This window comes from Thunnus maccoyii, chromosome 19, assembly GCF_910596095.1.
Source record: "Thunnus maccoyii chromosome 19, fThuMac1.1, whole genome shotgun sequence".
In the NCBI taxonomy this organism is placed as follows: Eukaryota; Metazoa; Chordata; class Actinopteri; order Scombriformes; family Scombridae; genus Thunnus; species Thunnus maccoyii.
The window spans coordinates 21,355,265-21,378,019 of NC_056551.1; the positions used below are offsets into that span (position 1 = coordinate 21,355,265).

A 22,755-nucleotide genomic window follows, 5' to 3' on the forward strand; every position below is an offset into this window, starting at 1 on the left:
TTAGCAGTTTTGTAAAACTTTCCTTTTATTTTTGAGGAAATATGAGGTTGTTTTTATTCCCGAATATCTGTGCATTCATTGGACGTCAGTTCCGATAGCCAGAGATTTCACACAGGCTTTGATTTTTCTTATGGGCATCCCTTTAATCCACTCAAATGCTCCACTTTCCTTGTGATGAAAACTTTGGCTGAAGAACAGACGGTCTTTTATCTATCATTAGAGATGGCTCGCTGCTTTCTCTGTCCACCTCTTTATCTCTTTTCTGCCAAATTTTTGTGGATTCATGCAGATAAGGATTTGAATGGGGCATCACTATTAAGATATTGTGCAGCCAGCATGAACATGTAGCACAATAACATATCTGCTATACAACCATGTCATTACCTCTATTTGTTTTCTAACTTTGTTACTGTACAGCTGTATAACCACAGTCCAACCACAACAATAAAAGTGAATCAGATTGAAGACTCAGCTTCATTGCAGCTGTGGTCATTTTAATTTCATAAGATATTTTAGGTTTTATTGTGCTGTAATACAACGTGTTTCGGTAAATACTGGTTCTGTGGTACAATGACTCAGTCGTGGAAGTTAAACAAACTGTGTGCTGCCATGAGTTGTATGTCCCCATGTTTTCCAGAAGGGGTCAGTATTGATACAGTTTTGGTATACCATTGAGCTCACTGTGAGTCTACCCAGTATAGATATAAATGATGTAAATGTAGATGTCTGTTCCACAAAATTACAGTTTGTTCAACTGTTATAACAACATTAAGTAAAAAAAAGACAAATTGCCAAGCAAGGGAGTTATATTTCTTGCATTGTCTATTCTATTTAACTGATGACATAACACAAATTTCACCTACCCATTGCTAGTATTGTGGGAAATTGCATGTGTTTTCCTTATAAATACTAGAATAATGACTATTCTTACACTGTCTATTCCACTATATCACCATGCACCACATAGTTAACCTTTATCAGAAAGAGATACAGAAAAAAAACTCTGTTCTCTGTGTAACATCTACGAGACTTTGTTGCTGTTTACACCAAAGCAGTCGTGACTTTATTATATGTAATAAAGTTAAGTCGCCTCTTAGAGGGTAAACTACGATCTGCCCAAGGAGATTCAAGCAGCAGTAGCTATCAATTCGGCTTATCCGCCGCTCGTAATCCATACTAATACGTTTTGTCATTTCCAGACACCAGTTTTGCCCAGACGTCCAGTCCTTGAGTCTTTATGGTTTATTATCACATGCGGGGTCTGGTCTGTTATTTTAGAGCAGTCCCCCCGTGACTCCCTCTGAGGCTCTAATGGCTGGCTATATTTCAGATGCAATAGCCTATATGGTATGTGCAACTGTGTGTGTGTGTGTGTGTGAGGCCCACCGTCTACGCTGAGACAACAGAGTGAGCTGTGTTAAGAATTGATACATCTGTCTTTTTGTTTGCTCTGAAAACGGAATTAGTTCCATTTTCTCCTCAGCTGGATACCTAACTTGCATTTCTAAGCAATGCTTCGGAGCTTTAACAGGTTCAGTGACTTTTTTTTTGGTTTTGGGACATTTTCTTTCTCAGTAATTTATATCTGCAACTCTCAGAAGGCTTTTTACTGTGATGTCTCAGTAAATGCTCTTAGATCTTGGCTCTTATAAATATATTTATATGTATAAATGATGTTGAGAGCTACCGGTGTTGTGGGTGAAACTAGAGCAAAACTGATGATGTCAGGTAACCCTGAGAACATGTGAATTATGCTTATATGCGCACGGTAGTTTAAAATGTTAATTGTTCTAAAACTACCATTTCAAAACTTATAATACCTCGGGTTCCTGAGGCGTACAGATAGTTACACACATTCTACTTTTTCTAGCTCTTGCTGTTAAAGTAATTTGCCAGGTTACAGAATTGTGCCCTCAACTTCAGTGTAATAAAACCTGCAAAGGAAGTATTGCTTTTTCAATACCAGTCTTGTCTAACTTGGCATTTTTCTTTTTTTCTTTTTCCTGTTTGCTGCCATGTCGGCTCTGACCCTTCTCTCTCCACTGGTCTCCTTAACAGGTAAGACATTTATTTCTTCTATCTGCTTCTGTCTGTCTCTGTGTGGTTCCAGATCTGGTGGGTGGTTACTTTTACATCTCCTGTCTTCAGGGTTTCTTTTTTGCTCTCAAAAAGGCAGGCAGACATATTCTACCCTCCAGATTTTTGTTGTGTTTGAGTAACATGCAATCATTAAACCCTACGTGCTGCAATACACCATAATGTCGGGCCTTTGTGGTCGAGTCCTGGGTGTTTTGGTCATATAGATAAGCGGGGAATTCACCTGCAAACTCCGCATTCAGCACACTTAATGGACTGTGCTGATCACTTCAGTCAGCTAAATGCATTCATCTTGATAAATGTATGTTCAAGTCATTAGTGTGTTTATATCTGCCTGCAAAGACATTGTTGTTTCCAAACCTTTTCCACTCTGTATGCTGACTGACTGGAAAAAATGTGCTATTAAATAGCTAATGGAATGCTAGGTTTTTAAGTAATGCCATCAATGTGCAAAGCAACTTGCAAATCGTCTTTATCACTATTACACCTCATTCAAGCATTTAAGTAGAAGGTTCTTTCTACACACACACACACCATGTTAGCCTTAACCAGTTGTATTGTTGTATGCTAACAGCAGTCATGTACTGTAGGGGTATTAGCGAAAAGGCTAAGAAGCTTTAACATTCTATTGTTAGCGTCCTCGCGTGTCTTACAGGAGTCTCTCGAGGGACCACTACGACTTGAAAGGCGAAGGTCACATGACTGACAGGGGTAGTCAAGCTAGCTCTACCGTTATAAGCATTTTAATCTGCTAGCATGTTTACTGCAGGCTATCCTCTACTGGCTGGCTGTGCAAGCTATTAGTATAATGTTATCTTTTGGTTAGACTACACTACTTATCAGTTTGAAGATGTTTATTGCTGTTACAATAGATATATTGTACTTCAGAAGGAATTGATATTCAAAGTTGTTATGTCTTACTACTACAAAAGGTTTCTTCATTATCTGATATTTTTCCAGGCAGACATTGTGAACAGAGTTGGTGGAAGTCTTTCGCTGGGTAACAGACCCACACACTAAAGAATTTGAGGGAAGTTTCAGTGATAATAGAACTCAAAATCTGATGAACTTGAACATATGTTAGCATGGATTTTCATGGGTATATATTTTGCAGGGAGGCTGGCTTGTTACAAGACTGTAGTTTCTCTAATATTTGTTTTTACATTTTTGCAATGCGCATAGTGATAAGATAGCACACAGTCCGCACTGAATAGAGCTAAAAGAATAAAGAAAGGCAGCAGGTTGCTTAACAAGCTTTATGTCATCGTAGTCACGTTATCCTTGTCTTCCATGTTGTTGGGTATCCTCAGGTATGTTATAGATCCAAATCTGATTTATAGATTAACGTGCAACATTTACTTGGTTGTCCTATTATTCATCTGCAGGATATTTTGCCTCTTATAATATAGTCAATATCCACTATTACAGACCAATTTTGGCAATCATTGATGATGCACCTCTATCCAGCGGCATTCACATTAAAACAAAAGCCTGTGGTTTTTCTTTACCTTTTTTTTCTTGACCTTTGATTGGCCCTCTCACATCTCACTGGTGTCTCTGTCATCGAGCCAGGGGAAGTCAGCAGCAGCACTCGAACTCTGCATGACCCCGATTCTCTGGCCTGTCTGTCTATGGGGCTCTGGTCTGTCTAACAAGAAGTCATTGTAGGTAGCTATTCCCACAGTGACTATTATGCAGGCAAGACAAATCAGCCTGCTTTGTAATTAAAAAATTGGCCTGGCCTCACACGTGTCTCTTTGTGTGTGAACAAGAACCACTGTTAGTCATATGGGTTCAACTGTATTTATGTGAAATTACAGGCTAGGTCTTAAAAAACCTAGACACACTGTGTGTATATCACTGGTTTCTCCATGAGTGTGAGAGTTACATGTTAAGAGCGTCTTCAGGATGTTTCACGAGCCCAGCAGCATCAGTGTGAAGCCTGAAGGCCTTTACGTTCCCTCTGCTGCCCGACACGAGGCTCCTGCTCACTCTGGAGTGATGTATACCTGCTAATATTCCTCCTAAATGCTCTCTGCAGGACTGAGGAAACAGTCCAAGCCTGTGTTAGAGACCTACAGACACATATGCACACTGCTGCTTTCTGTCGTTGTGAGTTTATGAGCTGAGGTAATGACAAAAAACTCCACACAGCGTGCAGCGTTATGGTCCCCCCTGCTCTCACTAGCAACAAGCAGTTAACAATTGAACAGCCACTGAAGGTAAATGAGAGTACGTGAAGGAAGGAGAGGAAGACGTCGATACAATCAACATATAAATTCATTTGTTTTTCGGGACTTTGGAAGATGTTGAAAACAGAGAAGTTAATTTGCACTTTATTTCCCATCATGCATATTTGTTACCATTTTTATCTGCGTTACATTCTGTGATGTCTTTGCGGTCATCGCTGTGTTATTTCTGTTCTTCCCAGAAAGCACTTGCCAATCACAGTGTGGTCAGTTCTGTGACTTTGGCCTGTCATTTTATGTTCTGTCGATATATTTCAAGTTTCGGTCTCTGTTGCTTTTGTTCCTCTATTCGACCATTGTGGCTAACAGATGCAAAATACCCAGTTCTGCTTTTATGTCTCCTAAATAAAACATTGTGGCTACTAATGGAAATTTAGTCACTAATTTGTTTTGATTTGGTAATTTGATAAAAGTAGAATTCATTGACAAAAAGCACGAGTTCCACTTGTTTTCAACCACATCTCATTAGTTATTTTATTATCATTATATTCATCTAATGTTGTTATGTACAAATATGTACTGTCAAACAATGTCCCAGCTGTTTGTGACAGGGACAGAAATGAACCAGGGGGTTCCTGTGGGATGGCAGGACAAGGACATCGTGTGTCGCTTGATACGCTGCAGACATTTAATCACAATCTCTGATTCTGCTGAATATAAATTCCTAAAACCACCCTCCTGTTTATAAAAATATGTGACAAATTGAAACATTCAAAAGGTAGCCATTGGTTTTACTTTGCTGTAGAGTGAATTTGTGTCGCTTTGTAAGCAACAGGCCAATCAGAGGAAGTGAGTGGCGCCAGCTGACTGCCCTCTACCGAGTGTGACTTGGGTCAATGGCCACTCCACACAAAGCTCCAACACATACTCTGTCATCATATGTTATACATCTATAGAAATTCAACATCATATCATGAGAAAACTAGAAGAGTGCACTCAGTAGGGTGCAAATCTCCACCAGTTGTGTAAGTTCTCTTATATAGATGTATGCAAAGTTTTTAAAGAAGCGTTGTATATGTGTTGTGATGTATAGACTGGTGTAATGGTAATGTGACTGAGCGTCCTGGGTTTGTCTAATTGTATAAACGTAATAAGGAAACAATAAATGGGACGATGAGTCCAAACTTCTCAATTGTTTATTTAGAATATTTTGTTATTTATTTAGAACATTTTGTTGTAACACACCACACAAAATGAAACCCCTCCCTACCTTCCTCTCCCCTCCCAAACAAAGAAGAGTTGAATCTCTGTCAATTGTCTCTTCTGGCTCCCTTACAGTCAAAATGGCGGCAAAGATAACAAAAACAGGGATTTATTCATCTTGTATCATGCCTAACTTTAGTGGATCATAACATATTGAGTATGAAATTCATCTGCAAAAGCTCTGATTCAAGATGAGACCAAATTTTTCTATGGATGTCAGTTTTTAAGCCACAACAAAGGCCAAAATGTGGCCTGCAACAGACTAGGTAAGCCTTGTTTTTAGTCCAGCTGGTTGCTGGAAATGCCTTTTGCAATGTCCTAATGCATATTGAAAAATGGCGAGGACTGCTGAAAAGACGAAAGTCTAAGCTTTACTATAAGCTTTTAAGGAATAGTGATATAAAATTGTTTTTTCAAAGATTGTGAATTACTGCAACCACGAGAGGTCCTTGAACATACAGTCATAAATGTGCACAGAAAATATTAGGCTGATGGGTCCAGTAGTATGTGAGATTAGCTCAATAGTACACTACAATAGCTCAACAATAGTACACAACAATATATGTAAGTTCAATATTTAAAGGGTAGTATATGCAAATAACAATGTTTAACTTCCCTCCATGTTGCATGCAACCAGAGCTTCTTCTTTTTCCGGCAAAAGTCCAACGGTTGATGCAAAACCATCATCTTGCAGACTTTGGAGATTTGCTTTAGACTACGAATTACGTTTCCGCATTTTCTGTAGCGGTGCCTTCAAGGACGGTAAAACGTGGGTCTCCCAAAAACACTCCCTCCTACTATAATATGCAAGTGATAGGGAAAAGCAGACACTAAAATATCATACTACTAAATACTTTCAAATATCACGTTGTTGAATCAGACACAACAGTCTGGAAGAGGAAGTGCCCACCAGAGTGAAGTTGTAGCTGCAGCCTGACTCCTCTGTGATTCCTAACAAACACTAACACAAGCAAACAACTAGCTTTACAATATAATGTAACTTATGAGGCCAAATATAGTGCTGTGGAATCAGACAAAACAGAGTATGGAGGAGGAAGCGACTGCGGGATCTGTAACAGCAGCAGCCGAGAGAGAGGCGCCTGCAGCTGGACAGGCGGCTGCACCATCGACCGGTGCCCGCTGAGGAGGAAGGAGACAGACTCTGTGCTGCAACAAACTTTGCAGTGCTTTGGTAAACCTGACTTGGTGTTCTGACAGAATATTATATATGACTGTGTTGCCTGTAGCTTGCAGCGGCACCCTGTAGCACTTGATAAGTTTGCATCAATCCACATAATGTAACTGACTCCAGCACGCCGTTTGTGTTATGATCCTTGCACACTGATATGATATATCCAGACTCGATGAGGAAAAACTTTTTGTACATAAAAATAAGCCTCAGTACAGAGATATAATGCTGCTGCTCACTAACTTTGTCTTTGATGCTCTGCTGACTGTGAACACACCGTCACTAGAGTCAGTCAGTCTGATTGGACGGGACGCACACAATGCATTCTGGTTGTTGTAGGATTCCCCCTTAAGAGCTGTATGGGGAATCACCAGCCTTTTTCCCAGTTTCCTCTGGTCATTCGGCACCAATTTCAAAAATAATTGAACATGTCTACTATATATGGTTTTAAGAAATCATCACATTCACAGTGAATTTTCCCTTTAACTGTTCAGTCACAGTTTCTTGTGAAGTCAGAATCACAGTGTGAAAATGCACTCCTATGCGCATCCATGCAAATGTGCACAATTGTCATTGTGTCTTCTGGTGGACTATGGTCCAGCTCCCGGACCCTCTTATCAGAGCAGACTCTGATTGGCCGTTTGACACTCTTAACAGCCTATTTACATGTGCTTCTGATAGGCTGTCGCACCCTGCCATCCCTCTCTTGCCAAGGGAGGCAAATTAAAGTGGTTATGTTGTAAAACCTGGAATGTGACTGAAACCGTGACTGGATCTGGAGTCAATAGCAGCGGGGGATGGTGACATTATTTATGAGTCAGACTTCTTCACTGAAGCGGTCGCTGTTTTGTCTTTGCATCTCTAACGGATTAGGTCGGTTGATGGGTTGTAATCTGATACCTGTCTTGTAAACTCCATTCCATTCCAAGCCTGTATCTACACGTGTTTTCTATGCAGCTCAAACTTTTCTCCTCTTGTTCTCAACTACATAGCATACTCTCTCTTTGTTGCACACACTCACACAGACTCACAAGAGTTAGAGATAGTGCTTCTAGATGCATATAACTGTGCTACAAGGGACTCATTCACTGCTTTATGAAACAGGGGGACTGTCTTTCTGTCTATCTATAAAATTCCTTTAGTGTACTCTGGAACTGGGAACAGGAACAGCTTTCCTGTCAGTCAGGATACACACTCACACAGTATTCCGGATAATGCCTCTGGGATCTCTCTGTGGGAAACTTTGAGGGGGAGTGTTTAAAGGTGGAGCAGAACTCTCACAGCTTGCAGGACAGGACGCAAGCATTGAGCTAGAAGTGGATGTTTGATGGTTTGATCTCCTCTCACTCCGATGGGAAAGGCTCTGACAATGGACTGGATTTGACACTGACATAATCCACGAGGATTTAAGTAGCCGAGTGTCTCCGAGAGGACTTTCAAGTGAAGTTTGCGATAAACAAGAGTAGCAGTCCATGACAACTTGAGTTTATCTGCGCTGATACCAGATTCAAGAGGACTTTCAGTGCCGCTGAGACTTTGTGTTGTGTGGGCTTCAGACTAGGAATTAGCACCATGGCTGGGGTCTCTAGGAAGGGATCTGGGAGACCCTCATACTACTACAGATTCCTGGGCAAGTCCCGACTGCAGCGTCAGCGCAGCCGGTCCCGCAGTCGCACCAGGACGGCTGCCAGCAGGGGTAATAAATACTACTACTACTACTGCAAAAAATGTTCACCATACAGCAGTTTTAGCCTGGTAAACAACACAAGTACAGTCTAGTAGCATTGTTTCTACAACATACTGTAGCTGTAGCTGTAGATCACAGGCTGATGATAATTTTGTCTTATTCTTAATAGCAAGTGCACATTTGTTGAAGTATTTCTCTTTGCACATGTAAGCTGCAATCTGTGAAAGTAACATAACATACCACGGAGAAGAAGCGCTTCCCCAGTTCCTCTGTTTTATTGCTCATATGAGAACTTCTTTTATAGTAACATTATTTTTAGAAGCTTATGGTGTTGTTGTGACTCTGCTGTCGGGGTTGTGTTTTTGCTCATATGTGTGTGTGTGTGTGTTCATGAGAGACGGGAGCGAGATGACACTTTGGCGTCACACTTCACAAGGTGATGCTACTTTCAAATCACACCACCAACAGCTGACGGCTCAGTGTCAACTCACAGGGTTCCTCCCTGTTCAGGCAGTTTTTCCTGTGCAGATTTGGCTTCTTAGCAACCCAGAAAAAGCTTTTAAGTCAGTTAGTTAGTGTTTTGTTGTTTTTTTTGCACTGCATAACTACTTCTTTTTCTGTTAGTCCATGTCCTCAAGCACTCTGTTTCTTCACTTTGCTGCTTTTCTGCTTCCTCTCAGTATTGCTGTACTTACTGCTGGAGGCAGTGTTTGAACTGCAAGGTTATATTGATAAGTCTGCCCCCAGGGTTTAGCTCAAGTTACTTGAATTGAGAGAAAAAGAAGTATCTCTGAAAATCTACCGGCTATGGATTTTTTATTTTTTTTATTTTTTCCAAGCTGCTATAACTTACCAACCAGGATATTAAGTAGAACTGTGTTGCATATCTGTTGCTGTGAATATGATGCAAAGTTTCTAGAGACAAATAGCTCAGTCAGGAAAACATCAGACAAACTCACTCTCTTTGAAACCGAACTTTGCTTGTATTCATCTTTCTCACGGTAGGTGAGCGTAGTTTGACAAAAGGAAGAGATAGACGAAGCCAGACACGGTCACGCGAGAAAGACAGTCAGAGAGTAGGTGCTCGGTCTGTCTTTTTTTTTTTTTTTTTCCTCTTCTCTTCTCTAGCTGATGAAAGAGGAGCTTTGAAGTCTCTCCCTCTGTATCAGTCGGTTCTCAAAAGAACACGCAAGCACACATGCATTTGGAGCTCATGTACAAAGACAAACATGCAAACACACTCTGCCTCTGCCTTGATCTTTGTGGCTAAATGCAAGATCCCCCACACAAAACTTTTACAAGCTACGCATTAATTCAGCTAACACAGGGAAGGAGACGCTGCTTCAGGAGCAATGCACGCTTTGATTTTTGTAGGAGCAGAAACTGGTAACTGTGCACCACTGTTTATCAATGCTTATGTTCCAGAGAGAATATAATAGTTGTTCTCTAGAGGGCTGAATTCATTAGATGTTCACTTGTCCTAATCTGATGACTCTAGAGGAATTATTATTGAATAGATAAGTGATTACTGAAATTGTTGCTGAACAGAATGTTAGAGCGGTTGTCTTTGGTTTCACATCATGGGCAGTATTGTTTAAGTTCCACTAATTGTGTTGCTGGTATGTGTGTACGGTTGGGTGAGATGACTTAACACATATAAATTGTGAGATGAAGGTAGGCTGTGAGTACATTTTCATGCAAACAGAAAAGTTGCAGAGTCAAAACAGGAAATCAGGCAGCACATTTACATGCGCTCTAGTATGCAGGTGCCAATATATCTGAATTTTACAAATAGTAAAACAGTAATAGTTGAGCTGAGAAGGTTCCTTGGTGGGGTTGGCACTTCAACCACATGACGTTATATGTTACATATTATACATACATTTATGTGAAAGGTGTTGCTTGTAGTCAGAATTATCACCCAACTACGCAGTTCCTCCCAGCTGTACGCAGTTTTACAGCATCTTTCACCTCATTGTTTTGTTTAACAGCCTGAAACTTTACTGTTCTCTTTCAAACCTCGCTGGGTATCTCACTAAAGGAGGCGCCTTCTGGCATGGCTTGTTTCCACCGCTGGCAGGCGGCTATGATATGTGTCCAGCACCAAACAGCAGACGGACAAAGTTAGCAACTAGCTAGTGAACATTTGAACATTCACCAGGTGGCCAGAAAACCCAAGTCCAAATGAATACTAATGTTGCTCGTATCTGTATAAATAGGCATCTATTTGCAAATATATCGGCTATAACAACTTAATAAGATATTATAACACATTAGTACAGTGTTCACATCTTGTTTCCGATGCCCCTTAGTGGCCAAAAATCTTTTAAGTCTGTGTCACACACATCTGGTAATGTGAAAAGCCAATCAGAAATCTGGTTTCACAAATTCATGAGCTAGCATGTTATAGTAGAAATCAGGAGTCTCTAGTCCCCCAATACTGATCAGTGAAACCAGGTTTCTCGTTTACATGACTGATCGACTGAGTGAAATCAAGTTCCTGCAGAAAGCAGATGGTAATCAGGTCACTTAAGTTCATTTAAACACACTGCATGTTGCAAATAGAGAAGGACTACCTACTGGCTTTTGTTATTTTTAGATAACCATGTTTACTCTGATTATTGAGGTATTTAACAGACATTCAGGTCTGATTATGTATCTATAAATTCCTGAAGAATTTCCAGAACATTTCCCACAATACAGTATCACAATATAGTGAATATATAACCATAGTACAATATAATAATGACATGCACCATGATAAAAGTTTTTATTCTCACTGTCCACCCCCTCAGTGTGTGTGTGTGTTTTCTCAAATTCATTAAAATGAGGTTTGTGCTGTGAAAAAAGCAACTTTTCTCCAGTGAACAGTTCTGTTTGCCTGAAGCTAGATGATGTGATACTGCAGAAATGTTTCTCACTCTTGAGGCCCGGCAGCGCAGTATATATACGAAGAGTTTTTTTTTTTTTTTTTGTTCTCAGCACAGCCACGAACAGATCTGTGAGTGTTTTATCTCGAGGAAGTTACTGTAGCCCCTTCTTGACGTATTCACCGTCACTGGGACAGGTCAGGTGGCAGTTGCATGAGCTCATGTGTTATTGTTTTCACAGTATGTGTGTGTATGCGTGTGTGTGTGTGTCGTTATCTGCCAACGGAAAATCTTATATCAGTTCAGTTTAACCTCACATCACTCTGGATCTGTTTCCCCGTCTTTTGCCGAGAGTCGGTGACATTTACATATGAAATTACCACTTATCTCAAAGAGAGAACGGCAGCGAGACGAGCAGAGAAAGAGAGAGCGGCATTGTGTGATCTGACTTGTTATGCTGGCGTGTTTTGAAGCTCTTGATGCAATCACACTCTTTGTTCTGAATTGTCCTGTGAATTGAATGCTGTAATTTTTTTGGAACAGAATTAATCATCTGTCTCTTTTTCCTTTTTTTATATATATATTTTTGACAGAGCTCTTGTATAACACATAACAGTTTTCAACTGTAAAGGAAAGCTGTCTTAGCTCTATTAAGACTTGATGGTGGGAAAAAAATTAGGTCTCTGAAAAAGTGGAAGTCAAAGTTTCTGTCTCTTATTTCCTCTCTCATGTTGACAGATTCCTTACTTTGGCTGCCATGAGATGTCATCCTGGCATCATATTGTTTTGAACACTATCAGACAGACTGCCCTGAGGTGTGTTTTTATGCAAAGTCTGGCATAAATAACTTGCCATTCCTTTTTTCTCCTTTGATCACACTTTATTCTCGCACACCCATATTTTTACATAAAAAGTGGCAACGCATCACCTAAACACCAGCTGGTAACACACATCTGTCTCATCTTTCTTCTCAGTCTTAAACCTTTTTAAGCTAAACTTTAAAGTCATTTTAACTTTCATCTAACCATAAAGTCATATTAACCCTTACTCTAAATAAAACCTGCTTATATTCCTAGCAATCTAATCTTAAAGCCACAATACTTCCAAGTTTATAATCCATTATTAATAAAACATTAAAGCAGCCACAGTAGAGAAAATAAGTCTTTGCATAGCTTAACATCACCTACAATCTTCCAAAGGGCTTCACAGGTCCAAATCAACAATGGTTGCCTCAGAACAACTACATAAAAACCAAAAGAAAAAAATTACAGGGGAAAAAACAAGAAGAAAAGTCTACACAGGAAGTTTGGACTCAGTAGGAGCCATAATTAGGGGAAAAAGACAATCACACAACAAAAGCTGTAGCAATAATAAAAAGTCCAACAGTAGGATTACACCAAGTCCAATTTACATATAACAAGACCAGTATCCAGGTCCAGGAAAATCTGCCTGAAGCTCCAGGAAGTGAGTCTGTTCTTTCCCCTATCCTTTAAACACACCTGTACTAACAGATGTGGGCTGCTCTGTGACGCTTCCAGTGAAAGCACCGACCGTACGCGTCACATTACGCAGCACCAGAAGCGAAGCAACGACAGCATAGAAATATCACATAACAGTAAAAAGAGTTACAGCCAGCAGCTCGCAAGACAGTGTTCGAACTACTCAATAACAACTCAATAATGCATTACCTCTGACAGTTATTGCACGTAATCGTATTCTGAGAGGGTCATTACCAAGAAACACTTCTGATCTACGACTACCGCGTCATGCTTAGTTTTTTTCTGTCGAGCTGCTTATGATGTAGCCAGAGTTTTTGCTGATGGGAAGTGAGGAGAGAAATCATCCCGAGTGATGGGAAACACAGGCACAACAACACAGAATGACTCAGTTTCGGATGCCAGAGTCACACTTACACCTAAACATAGGAAGTCTGGAAAAACATCTGTATTAATAATTAGCCACAAAAAACCCCCCCCAAACATCTGTGTTAATAATTTGCAAAGTGTTAATCTACTTTAAATATTAACACGATGGGAGATTCAGAGCGATGCGGTGTCAAGTTCAGACCTTAACTTCACAGACAATTTAATCACTTCCTGTTTTCTCTAAAACACATTAGCCTTTTGATCTGTTTGTGCCTGAACATCCTTTTTTTTCAGATTGGATCATGTTTTAGTAAAACAAAGGCTTCACTAACCGAAACAGAGAACTTAATTCTTTGATCATTTTTGATTTAGGAGGAGGAGAAGACAGCTCCGTATTTTAGATGCATTTGAGATCATAAGAGAGGAAGCAGAGACGCAAGGCAGAGGGGAAAGGCAGTGAATATAGCAATCACTCTCTCCACATCATCTCAGTGTTTAACCCAGGATTACTTTTTCTGATCTTAATCCACGTTTCTGGAGTCTCTGTGTCCTCGCCTAGCCTCGTTTCCCTCAGCCCGGTGAATCATCTGGAGATGGGGCCAGATGACGCAGTGCTTCGGAGCACCCGAAAGAGTCCAATAACGGGGGGGAGGGAGGTGGGGGGGACAGGTGCAGGCTAATCCCCCCCCCCCTTAATCCATAGATATCCACTCAGATTACAAGGCAGAGCCAGGGAAGGGTTTTAGAGAAATAGCTGTGGAACTATAGAAGATCATTTCCATCATCGCTCCCCCCTAAAAACAGCCTGTTAACATACAGCAGACAGTATGTGCAAGCTAGCAGAGTTATTTTTACATGTATTTACTGTATATGTACAAAAACACACAGGGACAGAATAAAATGTAACCACAATATGCTATGAAAAGGGATGAAAACAAATTTTATTAAATGCGTTCACCAATCCCTAAGCCCCAAATATTCAAGATTACACCATCTTAACTACAACTTTGCCAATAAAGTGGGCCCTGTCATTCTCTAAGCATCCCCCCGTGCAACCTTTTTGGAGGGAAAACATGTCAAAGAGCTGTCATATGTCATTCGGTAACGTTATCAACTGACACCGAGCCCGCACATGGTGTCAGTGCTTCATATCTGCGCGTCTGCTGATCGATGTTATTGGACTTAGTAGGATCTCAGTCAGCAGTCGCAGGAATGTTGCTGCTGTGTCGCCCTCTGCACAAACACAAACTTCCTCCTTCTGCACCCCACTCTCCTTTTTTTTTTCGCAGTCCTCTTCCTCCTCCCCTTCCCATAACACACTTGAGACAAAGGCATGCGTATGCCAAACTAAACACTGAGCAGAGCCTCTCTCTCTCTGGATATCGCTTGAAAATGGTAAAATATAGAAGTTTTTAGTTTGTAAGGTTGCTTCATGCTCCCAGTATCTTCTACTATATACTATATTGTTTGTCATATTCCATTTTGAGGTGTCAATACTGAAGTCTAGTATAAGTTTAGGCTGCTGTGATCTTTTGTTTTATCAGCCCACAGTCAACTTTAAGGTAAAGGCTCAATGTTAGCAGAAAGTGACTGTTGACTATCTGCTCTAGTGGTGGTTGTAGGTCGAAACGATTCTCTTTTACTCCCTGGTGTCCACAGAGTCGCTCCGAGGAGACAGAGCAGACACTTCTTTATCACCCCCCATCATCTCTGCGCTGAGTAAATACTGAATCTCAGGGGTCAAAAGTCCAGCGCTGTCCTCACAGTTCAGCGTTAACTCATAGTCTCTGTGTACACACGCAAGGAAACACTCTCTCCCCTCTTTTTCTCAACATTTTTTTTTAGACTAAAACATACAGATGTGCCCGCCTGTTCTACTGTATTTGACCCCTATTACATGGTTCACCGTCCAGCTGGGGAGTCAGATATTCAACCTAATGAGACCATGCCTTCTTATGATATAAATAAATAAATCTTCTCTCTTGCAGATTGTTCTTTGATCGATGTTAATTCACAGTTTATATTCCAGACAGACGCAGCACCATCAGCCAGTCAAGACAAGTTCTAGTTGTCTCATACTTGAGGGGGGAAAAACAGGAAAGTGATGTATTTGTGAAAGAGGGAGGATGAAAGGCCAGGGCGGACTGAGAGAAGATAGCCCTCCAGGTAGAGAGAACACAGTAAACACTGCCTGACAGTCTGTGATTTTTTTTTTTTTTGCAGTACATTTCATCGGCCCACAGAGAAATGCATATGTGTGTGTGTTTGAATTCTCCTCTGTTTTTCCCTCCTGTCATAACACAAGAACTCGGCATTCTCTTCGGAGGCTATTTTTCAGCCCTGAGGGTACAGACATCTTGACATGCCGACACGTGCTGCTATTGATAACAGAGCCCTGTACTCACACTCTCTGTTCATAAGCTCGACAAACAAGAGTTGGATTATATTTCTACCTACTTTAAATACACACTTTAAAGCAGCTATAATCAATATTCTATATTAACAATGGATCAAATGACTATTTGTATGTGAAAGCCGTCGCTGGTACCGATGAACTCGCCAATCATTTTCACCCCACCCTGCAGTTTCTCTCAGCTCTACAGAGCTTTATAGCGTGTTTGGTTTTACTACCAACAACTTTACTGTTTTGGTTTACTGTCACCGCCCTTTTTTTTTTCAGCCACAACAGGCAAATAATATAATAAATAAAAGTCATGCAACAATAAGTAGCAGACAGACAAAGTTAGAGACTTGCTGGTGAACATAGTGATGCAATTAGCTGCTAAAGAGCCAGATATTTTCCTCAGGAGTTAAATAAGTGATAACTCGTTGGTCCTATCAACCTAAATGGTGATAATATGGTGAGTTTTTGACTACTTATAGCACTAGGGAGGAATGTTTCGATGAAGGCTACTCGATACGCATTTCTGCCGCCAGTTTCATGCTATTGATTGATAGTTGGTGGAGGTAAAGTGCCAACAAATGTAGCATTGTGTCAGGAAAGGCAGGGAGGAAGAAGAAGACTATCAGCTAGCAAACCTGGGGTGCTTTTCATTAAGCTAATTTATGCTTCCTCGAGTCCTCTCTCCTCCGTTCTCCGGCTGTGAAATCACTCTCCCTCCGTCATCATCGTGGATCTTCCAAACCCTTCAATGTACCTCAGAGGAGGTGAGGAGAGAGGAGTCTCTTTGAAGAGCTTAGAGCAAAGAACCACAGGTGTATCCTACCAGACAGCAACACCCCTTTGATTGAATATTAGGACAGTTAACATTCAGGCTTTAATGTAGTAATATTAATATATATGATCGTAATACAGCAGATCAGGAAAACTACTCGTGGAACAGGAACGGCGACACCAACAGCAGCTTTTCATATGTGTTCATAAAATAAGAATTACTGAATCATGAATCAATCATAAAAAACACTCTTGTAACTTATTATTTTTCTTCATTTACCCAAAAGGCTTCTCCTTTCTTCTTTTCCATTTCAAGTACATCTCAGTTCCTTCAGGAAAATATGACTTTAAAAAATGACTTAATCATGAATCAATGTCTGTGAATCAATCAACAACAAAAAAAAACGCTCTTGTAACTTCATTTTTTCTTCATAAGCCAAAGGCTTCTCCTTTCTTCTTTTCCGTTTCGTTTTTTCCGTTTCCGTCTCAGCTCCTTCAGGAAAATAATATGACGCCACACAGTCGCGTTTCTCATATAAAATCATCCTGAGCCTGAAAAAGATGTCAGACTTTCACAAACTAAATAAGCAATATTTCTTTTAAACATATTCTGTAGGCTGCAGCTGTTTTTATTGCTCCTTTCCATCAGTTCTGTTCTTTCTTTAATCACCAGATTTTAATTGTTTATGTCTTAAAACAGCCAGACGCTGCTATAGATCTACAATCAAATGATACAAAAGAGCAGTTATCAGATGTTTTCCTTCCAGCTATCACTATGACTGCGTAGATATCATTAACTAACAGTGTAAAGTGTTAATTATACATGAGTTTTATGTTTAAACTTTAACTTTAAACTGTTACTTAGTAATTGCTACATATAATGATAGCCGACTTCTACATATTCGACGGTTGTGATGCTGTACGTCACGAGTAGTCGTCGTCTCCTCAAAATGACGCCGGAGTGAGTGAGGACGTCTCGTTCGATGAATTCACTTCCTCTGTCCTCGCATCCCCCTCTCACATCCTCGCTTGGAGACGTGAGGAAGAGACATGAGTTTGGGAACCCAGCAAAAATTGTTCGGACGGTGACGTGTCCCTGGACAAAAACGATTCCGGTCGGACGCCAAAAACAGCAACCTGCACGTAAAACGCAGATCATGAAACTCAAGTCTAATTGCTTTTTAGCGGACGTGTGCGCATAATTGGAATACAGTTATGCATGTGACAGAAATCATCCAACTCCAAGTCTGCCGAATGATTACAAACGTGACACAGAGCCACTCAGCACAGCCAACTCCTCCAGCACTAAAAGATCATAAAGCACATCACTCCAGGCAAAAGAACAATGTTTGTTTAGAGAGTCAACCATCATTATCATTCTACCAGCGCAGCACTTTTGGCACAGTCACACTAAAAATAAGTTCTCATGCCAAATGTTCGTCATCGTTCCTGTTTTTTCCCTCTTGGATCAGTTGCCTTGTTTGTATTATATCAGTGTTTGTGACACACTGCCACCTGCCTGCCCAGCAGACTGTGTCTCTACACAACTCAACGCTCGAATATGTTATTTTTCAGAAGTATAGGAGAGATTTGAACCTTTCCTCTCTCCCACCCTCGTCCACAGTCATTTTGTAAGCTTGAATATCCTGTGCTGCTCAGGTCTGAGAGGAAGGAAAGGTCAGCTGGCACTGGTCTCTGGATGGAGCACGCCTGGTTGGGAAGCACTAAGGAAATATGCAGTTTGACCTATATTACTGAATGTTAATGGAAGGAAGGAAGGAGGGAAGGAAGGAAAGAAAGGTTTAGATTGATACATACACAGATAGATAGATCTTTAGGCCCCGCAGGGCTCTCGCTGGCACTTTCAGGGTCCCATTAACCTACTGAGGATGCCTGGAGGAAAGTGGAAGAGAGACAGAGGCTCTATTTGTGGATAGATGGTAGATGGAGAGATGGTGGTATGGGTTTTTGGGGTAACAAACACAAATAGGAAGCAGTCAATGGAATCTTTTTCTAAGGCAACGACAACAGCGCTCTCAATCAACCGTAAATGAAGCGGGCCACTGTTTATAAGAATAGGTAATAAAAAGGAAGAGAAGTGGAACGAAGAAGAACGACAGATGAGAATTTGATTGGATTTAGGATATGAAGAGGAAAAGCACCAATGTTACTATTTTCTGTAGATAAGAAAAGTCAGAGATAGAGGTTTAAAGAGAACATTAATCAGGAGGGAAGAAAGGGAATTTGTGAAGGAAAATTGCAATGATACGATCATGATAAGGAGAAGAAGGTGGAGGGTCAAGGGAAAAAGCAGAAGATAATAGAGGATGAAGAGCATGATGTATAGGAAGGGAATAAATTGGAAAGGAGGTTAATGTAAAAAAAAAAAAACTGTAGATCAGTGGTAGGCAAATGGTGACTCTTGGGGAAAATTGAGCCCTCCTGCAAATATATTTGGCTCCCTGATAAAAAAAAGAAAAAGAAAAGTTTTTACTATCATAGTTTTCATTAAACCTTCTACAGAAGTTTTCACAAATCAACTGAAGATAACCGAATAAATCACAATGAATATAACCTAGTTACATCAAACACTGCCCCTATATGAGGAGAGACATTGACACCATGGTTGCACCATGATATTTGAACAGTGCATGTTGCTGTCATTATGTACTTAACCTACCTGAAAATACATTTTAATATGTGAATCCTTACACTGTTTTAATTCCACAACTTTAGCCATTTGTTCTTCACAAACACATAAATGGGGCAGTCTACCAGTAATGGTGTGTCAATGCAATCTTTTTCAACAGCACTTTCAATCAACCATAAATGAAGCAGGCCAATGTTTGTCATGTATGGATAACCAATGAAGTATTTGTCTAATCTTGAAGTGCAACACAGAACATCTATTTGAAAATGAGTCATTTTTAGCCAAATCTGCCCTCCAGTACAATCCTGAAGTGTTATAAATCAGTCTTACAATAAACAAAATATAATGGCCGCCAAATGAATAATCGTGAAAAACCAGGCCCATGGTGGAACCTAATTGCTGACCTCTGCTGTCGATGGTCTAAAGGCTACAACTTTGCGGTTGAACCTTTTGACACAACAGCAGTTTGTTTGCGGGCCCTCTAACCCTTTGATTGACCGTACAAAATGCAGCCTTGCACGCCGGATGCCTCCCAACATACAATTACAGCGCAGACCTCCAGATAATGAAAAAGCCTAATCAACAACTGCGAGGCAGGCCCCTCTAAACAGGTGTTAACAATCTGAGATCAACCAGCACATGCCGTGCAAAACAGCTCTTTGATGATTTACTTCAGGGTTCAGTTTGGGCAATTTGTGCTTTTAATTGAAGTTTTATGGAAGACCTCAATCTGATGTAGCACCATGTGCACGGATCCGTTTACTATCTGCTGTTGGTTAGAGGGCTTGGAGTCAGACACAGGAACGAGTTATAGCAAGGGAAATCTTCCATGCATTTGTAGAGATACATTACACGCAGATGGCAAAATCATGTGGAAGCATGCACTGTAATTTCACACAACAATTAGTTCACAACAAAATGATGTGTGTATGTGTGTGTGTGAGAGAGAGAGTGCAAGTTTTCCTCTGAGCGCTTTTAGCAGCCAGCTGTGTACAAGTGGGGAGATATCCGTTAAGAAGTAAAGCAGACTAGAGGGGGTAAATCCAGTGACTAGAGACACAGAAGTTCACACCGACTTAATTCAGTCAATTTTCATGATTACCTTATCAGCCCTGTTTGCTCATGAATGATTTTAAGATTTAAAAGGATTAAATCACAGCAGCAGATATTTCAGTGCTGCCATATTTGTTTGTTACAATGAAGAAGTATTTTTTTGTGTATTTGAAATGTTCTGTTGTTGTACCAGTCTTTATTAAATGGATCGGACGGGTTTTCCATTGGCCCACTTTACCACAGCAGTTATTTCCTAACATCAAGTGGAAAGTTTATTGTTGCATAAAACAGAACCTCCAGGATGAGACATGAACAGCCCGGTCACCCTTCTACAAAATGTGAAAATGTTTAGTAATACATTGCTCATGTTGTGATCGACCTCTGGGCCTTAGTCAGAGCTGTAGACCTGAGACTTGACCTACTTGACTTTGATTTGACTGCTAAGCTAATTAAGTTAAGCTACCTGAGACTTGACACCCTAAAAAAATTGATACTTGTGAATAAAAACATTAGTTTTGACTGGTAAGAATCTAAAAAGAAAAATACTGCAACAGATAAGTCTCGTATGGCCACACACCTTAAATATTTAATAGGTGTGGTGTGTTCAGACCCCTGTTTGACCCCCCGTTTGAAAATTTGTGTTTTTTCACCCCCAAACAGTCAAAATACCATCTGTACATTAGCTGTAAACTAGTTAGCCATGGATGCACCAACCATGTCTTTTGATGTGTGTGTTTGTGTTCAGTTCAGCCTCTGACTGAACTCAGAACTCAGCAGTAACTCTGGTTCCTTCTGTTATTTCCCTCCAGACTCTCTCCCTTTTCCTCTCCTATCTCTACGTTTATGAAACAGACTGATAAAGCTCCGGGTTAAGCACAAATTTTTCACTCAAGTTGAAACAAACAACTTGTCCGTACATACAGTTAGACCAGAGTGAACCAACTCTTATCAGTCATCTCCTGAGAGTATTGTGTCCTTCTATGTACCAATGTAGTTAAAGAGGTTAACACAGATGTCCTCTCTCTAACTCCAAATTTCTCTGGTACATTTCAACCAAGAAAGCCTTAACACGTCTCCGTGACACAGAGACTAAACTAGTTTAAAATCAAATCCTCCTCACCGCCACAGAGAAACGGATCACCGCTCCGAGCATCCAGATGGTTCCAGTTTTCAATTACGGAGATTTGATTTTGCAGGGAGAGGACGTCTGCTCGGTGTCAGAACGTGTTGTGTTCGTCAGCTGTTTGTTGTTGCGGACCCCCATGTTTATGTTAGGTTGAAGAGTTGTGTGGGTTGAGACGGAAGCCGGCGCTCTGCATGGCGGGAAGCGCTATTCCTCCATCCATTCGTCAATGACAATCTACGCTAATTCAGTCAACAGGCCTGTTAAACAGCAGACAGCTAATTTAGCACAGCTCAGCTTGACAAGCTAATAGACAGGATAGCTCTGACAAAAACATCTTCCAATTGTGTACTCATCTATTAGAGATGTTCTAAATGCAAATATTATGTTAGGCGCAAATACATTTGGCACAATATTTTGTCCATCCAATTTCAGTCAGTACAGTCCAAAAGAATAAATTATTTCTCATTTTACACTTACAGTAGAATATGCAAATCAGTGCTTCTTGATTTTGTTTAGTTACATTTTCTGGAGTTGGTGTCCAAGCACTGTCAACCTCAGTACTGTTGTACCATGTATTGGCCACATCTTGTTGCATGTTGATTTTACAGATTAGTTTGAAGTGTTAAATTAAGAAAACAGTTGTAGTAATGAGTACTACCACATCCAAAAACGTCCTGATGATTGATATGCTGAGGTTATATGCAGTGTTCACTAATTACATCTCATTATTTTTCTTTTGTTCATGAAGTGAAACTTGTTTAGCTTATGGTGCTTGATCAATAATTTTTAGTCTCAGGCATCCAGAGATGTTGCTTACCAAATCTGGAGATGATTGAATCACCAGTCTGCATGGAGTTCCCAGTAAAATGATGAACACTCCTGATACGCATTCTGTACTACAGTGTAGTGTGTGTGTGTGTGTGTGAGGAATATGTTTCCTAACTCAGTTTCATCCTTTTTAGAGTCACTCTGCAACACATACTTAATACTAATTTGATTAGTTTCCAATGTCGCAGTCATAAGTCTCATTTATATAATCTAACATGGCCTCAGCGATGGCATGACCCCATGTGTTTCACAAAGGGCTGTAGATGGTGCCAATATTTAATCAGCATGATACACATTTTCTGTTTTACTTTTTAGTGTGTGGTATCCCAAAATGAGAAATCCTAACATGTTGTTAGTTCGCTCTGTGTTATGAGCTTATAGTTAGCGATGATGGCTATCTGAAGTCTGCTTGCATGAGACTTGCATGCTCAGCATCACTCGCATTCCTCTCGGACATGTCCAGATTTGCTGCTTGCTGCACACTTATGCTCAGTCTTTGACTCCAGAACTCTTCAACATCGCTTTCACGCTGATGTGATACTTCGCTCTCTACTGTTTGTCTGGTTCGGGCAAAGAATTAGATGTATGCACAAGATAGAATGATAACATATACAGACAAGTTCAGTAACTGGGGCAAGGATGGGAAGATAAAGAATGGAAAGCACAGGAAAAAGTGTTTTACTCCCTATGTGAGTTAACAGATATGTTCATGGAGGAATACAGTAGGTAGTGTTCTTTGAATCAAATCACATATAAAGTCAAA

General features: G+C 40.4%; 1 protein-coding gene across 13 annotated transcripts in view; it reads left to right on the top strand.

Moving 5' to 3' along the window:
• LOC121885269 (disabled homolog 2-interacting protein-like) overlaps positions 1-22,755 on the top strand; it is a 149,135-nt gene that overhangs the window by 41,167 nt on the left and 85,213 nt on the right. For 2 of the 13 annotated variants that reach the window (XM_042394561.1, XM_042394562.1), the window contains exon 1: positions 7,901-8,434. The exons of the other annotated variants lie outside the window; for them this stretch is intronic. In XM_042394561.1, the coding sequence (XP_042250495.1) occupies positions 8,311-8,434 (124 nt within the window). In that variant the 5' untranslated portion in view covers positions 7,901-8,310. Of the gene's footprint in view, positions 1-7,900; positions 8,435-22,755 lie in introns of those variants that run through there. 13 annotated transcript variants of the gene reach the window in all.